This window comes from Amphiura filiformis, unplaced genomic scaffold, assembly GCF_039555335.1.
Source record: "Amphiura filiformis unplaced genomic scaffold, Afil_fr2py scaffold_32, whole genome shotgun sequence".
Lineage (NCBI taxonomy): Eukaryota > Metazoa > Echinodermata > Ophiuroidea > Amphilepidida > Amphiuridae > Amphiura > Amphiura filiformis.
Genome location: NW_027305496.1, coordinates 333,592 through 339,591, shown reverse-complemented (window position 1 = coordinate 339,591; position 6,000 = coordinate 333,592). Strand labels below are relative to the sequence as shown.

The 6,000-nt window shown below is 37.7% G+C and overlaps 1 protein-coding gene across 1 annotated transcript in view; it reads right to left on the bottom strand.

Annotated features, from left to right (window-relative positions):
• Positions 1-2,623: 2,623 nt before the first annotated feature.
• LOC140143922 (endoplasmic reticulum-Golgi intermediate compartment protein 3-like) overlaps positions 2,624-6,000 on the bottom strand; it is a 44,732-nt gene continuing 41,355 nt past the window's right edge. The window contains exons 10-11 of the mRNA XM_072165763.1: positions 4,944-4,999; positions 2,624-3,685 (exon numbers count right to left, since the gene is read on the bottom strand). Of these exons, the coding sequence (XP_072021864.1) occupies positions 3,606-3,685; positions 4,944-4,999 (136 nt within the window). The 3' untranslated portion in view covers positions 2,624-3,605. The remainder of the gene's footprint in view (positions 3,686-4,943; positions 5,000-6,000) is intronic.

The window sequence follows — 6,000 nt, the reverse complement described above, 5'->3', positions numbered from 1 at the left end:
GTTGCCAAACTCGCACCAAACACTGAACTATACACATCCCATTATTACCCTGCTTCAATAACTCAAAACATATGCATCAATTCAAATTTTAAACTATAATAGCAAAAAGATACCCAGTTGTGTTTTTTTGAAATTTTGATGCCTGTTTTGTCTTTAAAATAGCCTACGATGTATTGTCATGGTGACCCTTCAAATGAAAATGATGCAGATTTAAAAGTTGTACCTTAAGTAAACCATGTTGCTAAAGTTTGTTCGGCTTATAAGGCGAAAATTATTCAGCTTTTGTTACTGCGCGCGCCAATAAATCCCCACTCACGCTCGCGTAAATTCACATACGCATTAGCAATGAACAACTAGTTTCTGCCGAAGAAGAACGACAGTTGTTTACGTTTTGAGAGCGTGCACAGCGTAAACACGGAAGTGGTGCTCTGATTATTCAATCGGCTGACAGTCATAACAACAGACACGGTTATATGATTGGACAATTACGCGTCAAAACGTTAGTCGGCGCGATCAAAGCTCTCCGAATATCGCTCACCGCGCTTGCGTCAATCTGAGCAAAGGACTGCCATTCTTCTCTGAAACCCAGTGTAATGTAAGCACTGCGCCCAACTGCGTGTATGCCCTTCTGTATCAAATACATGCCATTCTATATCAATACATGGTGTTATGAGTCTTATTTTTTCTGCCATAAGCCAAACAAACTTTAGAGTGCCTGACCAATCATGTAAAGAATGTAATGGTACACTGACTAGGGTAGCTTTTTAGTGCAACGTTTGATTCTGCATCTTTTTGTATTCAAGGAGTCACCATGGCTTCAAATTTTGAAACTAAAATGGTTTTCTTTTTGCTATTCAGTTTTAAAATTTGCATAAATTTTGAGTTGTCTCGTAATAAAGAAGGTAATTACTTTTTGCGATGTGTGTTTATATACTGACCCTTACAAGTGTGGTGATTAAGCTATTCCACATAATAGGCACAACCCCTATGGAAGGAAGGTTTCAGAATTACCAAATTGTCCACACTGGTAATCCAAATTTTACCAATCCTATTTTCAAAAAGTTTAAATGCCATCAAATAAGGTTATTTTTAGTTTAAAACAAAAAAAACCCTGAATTAAACTAGAACTTTAGAAATGTACACACATCCAAAACCATCGCAACCAAAATTTTACAACAATTAATTTTGGTTGTCTGTAATAATAACCCCGCCCCTCCATATGGGGTATGCACCTGTTAGTTGCACTAGCCCATTATTAAATCAAGTTTGCTCAGTACCAGTGACAGGGAGGGTTTGAGAAACGAAAATGTGTGTTAGGGGAAAAAAGTTAAAATGTTGCAAAAGAACTATGTGCTATGGTTTTTTGTTTGTGTTGGTTTTTTGGTTTCTTCATTTTTTTAGTTAATAATTATATGCAAAATGCAGGACTTTTTTTTACTGTGTTTTGTAGCCTTTTTCATAGTTCTTGCAGCCCAGGCCATACTTTGATAGAAAAACAAAAGTTCATATTTGTCAAGTTTTAATACAGCCAGGGCTCAAAATAATCTGGGACTAAGGGGATTTGACCACAAAATAACCCCTATGGTTAACAAAATTTTTGTCAATGGCATCGTCTTGTAAATTTGAGTAAAATTCACCAATAAGGCACTTGTTAGAAACATTTGAACTCGGCAACACATTAGATCCTTCATAAATTCTTGCTAACAAGACTTTTTCCCTGTCTCTGATGCAGTCCAGCTTTCCAGAAAGTGACATTCATCTGATGCAATTGGTTGTCAAATGTTGACAGTTGGTAACAGGTGTCATGACAGGCAATCAGTTACATCAGATGATCATGTTCAGTCCAGCTTTCTAGAAAGTGACATTCATCTGATGCAATTGGTTGTCAAATGTTGACAGTTGGTTACAGGTGTCATGATAGGCAATCAGTTACATCAGATGATCATGTTCAGTCCAGCTTTCTAGAGAGTGACCTGCACCTGAGGCAATTGATTGTCAACTGTTGACAGGTGCAAGTCTGTAGCCTAATGAAAATTTCAAAAGGGCAGGCAAGATAAGGGAACAAACCAAAAGACCGATGATGTCCTATAAACGAAACTAGTTTCGTTTAGGGGGGAGGGGGTAAAATACTAGATTACGTTTGTACAAAAACATCGGTGTGAAGAATGTGTCATTATTATTATTATGTCAAACTTTTCATTATTATGTTTCTGGCAGGGAGGGAGGGGCCGGCTGAGAAACGAAACTAGTTACGTTTATAGGACGTCATCAATCTTTTGGTTTGTTCCCTAAGTACTGACAGGTCACCTATGCACTACAGCAGCTGGTCCTATGTGAGGCAATAACAGGGGTGTGAGAGTTCCTCTTTTTAGCTGATTTCCTTAGTTTTTTATTGCCAAAATGTGTTCTGTGTTTTTCTTTCTTTGGCGTTGTTACCTTTTACCCTGATTTTACGCCGGTTTTCAGTTTTTAGTAGTTTTCCTCTTTTTTGGTCTGTGGCCTCTCACACCCCTGCAATAAGCAAGTTTGTCAAAAAATGTGACGTGTGAGCCTGGTACTGAGCAAACTTACAATAGAGATTAGGTCTGTATGCACAAAACAAGTTAGACCAGGTCTAAAGTTAGACCAGGTCTAAAGTTAGACCTGGTCTAACTATGGAGGTTACATGCAGACTTAGGGAGGGATCCATTTGAATCAAATTATTTTCTTTTCCTCCTTTATTTACTCCAAGCAAAGTCCACAAATTAAACTGTAGCCATCCAATTTGCCCTTATAATAATGTAAAATAAGGTATGTTTATACCAAATGTTCCTTCTTCGCAGGACTAATTTCCACAGATAGTTAGGTCTAAAGTTAGTCTAGCTGGTTTTGTGCATACAGGCCAGAGATTCCCGACTCTGTATAGCCCAGCACGCAATCCTATGGTATATTTATATAGTGGTTTGTCATGCATGGATACCAAAACAGGGTCAGAATTTCGTTTCACAGTGCGAGAATCAATCTTGATTCTTGCAGAATAAATTTGCGGGTATCATTTGATTCTCGCAAATCAACTTCTGTGTAATAGGATTTATCTGCAAAATCCTGAAATCGAATGGTAATTTGCATCTTTTAACATGTCACAAAGGTTTGCGCATGTACGGTATTACTTAGCACACACTATCTGCATAACACATGGCACACAGAATACAAACAAGCACAGAGTATGCCAGGTGATTTTGATTTCCATGATTGACCCGCAAACATGGCAAAGTGTGGCCTCTTTAGTCCATATGCAGAATGCACAAAACAAGTTAGACTAGGTCTAACTTTAGACCTGGTCTAACTATGGAGATTAGTCCTACGTAGAAGGAATGTTTTGGTACTTACATACCTTATTCCATATTATTGTAGATCCTGTTAAGGGCAAATACATGTAGCTTACTATTAAATGATTACAGTTTAATTGTTGGACTTTGTTAGGGATAAAGGAGGAAAAGAAATGATTAAAGGGGTCTGTCCTTAAGTCTAACCTCCATAGTTAGACCAGGTCTAAAGTTAGACCTGGACGGTCTAACTTGCTTTGTTCATAAGTCTAATCTCTATAAAACAGAGTTTTCCCATCATTATAATGCTTTGCCTAAGTCAATCTTCTTTTGAATAGCTTTTGCTGAATGGTAGATCATGGAATCTATTAGACCAGCAACTGAAATGAAAGCAAAAGAATAATATACATTGAGTTTAATGTGAGGAAGATAGGTATAAGGTACATGTTACGTAAGGTGCTCTGATAGGTACTGATGGCAGTGTTGCCAAAACTTTTCAGTGTCAAGGCGCGGCGCATTGACTCGCCAGGCCGCGGTAAAGGATTCTCAAGTAGCCCAATTTTTACGCTTCAAAAAGCGCCTAATACCGGGTATTTGGGCGGATTTACCCGAAGTTAGAGCGAGAAACACCCAATTGGGCGGAAAAGCACTTGACTTTGAAACTTCCGGTACTTACTGGGAAGTTACTGACCGATCAATAAATGGTCACAAAACCCATTGTAATTTCAATTTGGAGCTTCAAAGACTCAAAACCTTTATAAATCGGCTAAATTGAAAGGAAAATACATCAAATTAGTGCCGCGGCCTGACACTGGCAAAAGTAGCCCAATTTTAGGCAAGTAGCGGCCTGCTTTTTTGAGTAGCGGCAAGTGATCGCCAAGTAGCCCAATTGTGCGCCTAAGGCGCGGCGTTGGCATCACTGACTGATGGCTCTTTCTATTGTTACAACATACCTTTGACATGTCATAAATCGATCATAATAATGAACATTTGCATATTGATTATTTATTTTCAAAATAAAACTTTCAATAAATAAGTAGGTAATAAAGGGGTTAGTTCAGTGTTGCTATGGAAATAACTTCGAATGGGTAGGTGCCTGATGCCCCCTCATGTTTATGTCCACCAACTTTAAGCCCAATTAGAGCAATTTTTAAAGTTGACCCTTAGATGATCTTTGAACTTGAATAACTTCTGCTTGATTTGTAGCATTTTCCCCTCCTCATGTTTATGTCTACCAACTTTAATCCCAATTAATTTTTAATATTAGATAATGACCTTTGACCTTAATGGATCTCCTCCCCCTGAAATTCATGCAGGGGTGGGGGTGGGAGGGAAAATCCTAAACTTATCTCCAAACTGCATCATGAACTTTGGTAATATCATCTGCCTTCAATATAGACCACTTGACATCATTGCTTATCAACAAAGGCGAGGGACTGGTCTATCAATATGCTTGTTCAATGGCTTTCTTGTACTATATGACATGAGGTGGGCGATTTAAAATGCACATGCCCTGAGCAAGCTATTATGATGGGTACACACACTGCAGGGCAAAGAACAATGGAAATTGCCATAATTCACACGCATACTGCCGGGCAATGACGTCACATGTCAAGTGGTCCATACCGATTGCCTTACCTGTAAATATTCCACCTATAATTGCGCAAACTCCCGTAAGAAAATGCATAAAAGATCTGAAAAGGATAATAGAATACAGTGAAAATCAATTAAACATGGACAGACAACACCTCAACACAATGATCATGAGAGCCAACAGTTCAACAAGGGTCATTTAAGGGTCACAAGGTCAAGGGTCATTTAAGAGTAAAATAGCAATTGTTTTCATTCGCATAACAACACCTGCTTGATCTAAATGAAAGAGAATGGAGGCTAATGTGCCCATTTTTTGTAGTTATACTTTGTGTATGATTTTCTAAGCATAAAAAGATTAACTAGAATTACGCGGTTCGTAATTAAGGAAGGTGGCCCCCACATCAAAGGTTGGTAAATATAAAGAATACTATCACAAGAACAAGTTTGAAGTTGATCGGTGATTTAAAGCCATAATGTACGATCTTATAATATGAAATTGGTTAATTTTTTTCAAACCTGATTTTTTTTTGCATATTTGTAATGTTTACACATGTCCCAACTTGAATCGGCCAAATTTGTTGTCTTTGTAGGTCAACAGAGCAAAGTTCGGCATATTATCATAATTTAAAAATTATGATAATATGTCCTCCCATAGAACTGCATGGTAAATGGCCAAAATAACCAGTGGGGTTTCTTTCACTTTACCTTGTTATTTCAACTTAAAATGGACAGCAACCCTTCCCGTCAGTTATTACTAATATTATTTCAACATTTTGAATAAAGAATAACAAAATTAAATTTTGACGGAAATCGTATATTTAAAGGCTTTAAGCGTTTAAGCTGCAAAATGGATTAACGGAAATGTAGGCAAAATATGCAAATGAGCTCATTAATATTCATAAATATGCAAATAATGTGACACAAAAGACACCTATATAGACATAGTCAGTAGTATGTGCTTTGAAAATGGGGACTGTATTGAATTCTGTCCCCATTCACAAAGGACATCGCACTGCCTTATTACAGGAGTCTTCAAGCAAAGAGCATCAACTTCTATTACCTCCACGACCCATTATGTTTTTGTGTTCTTCTTGCATAACAG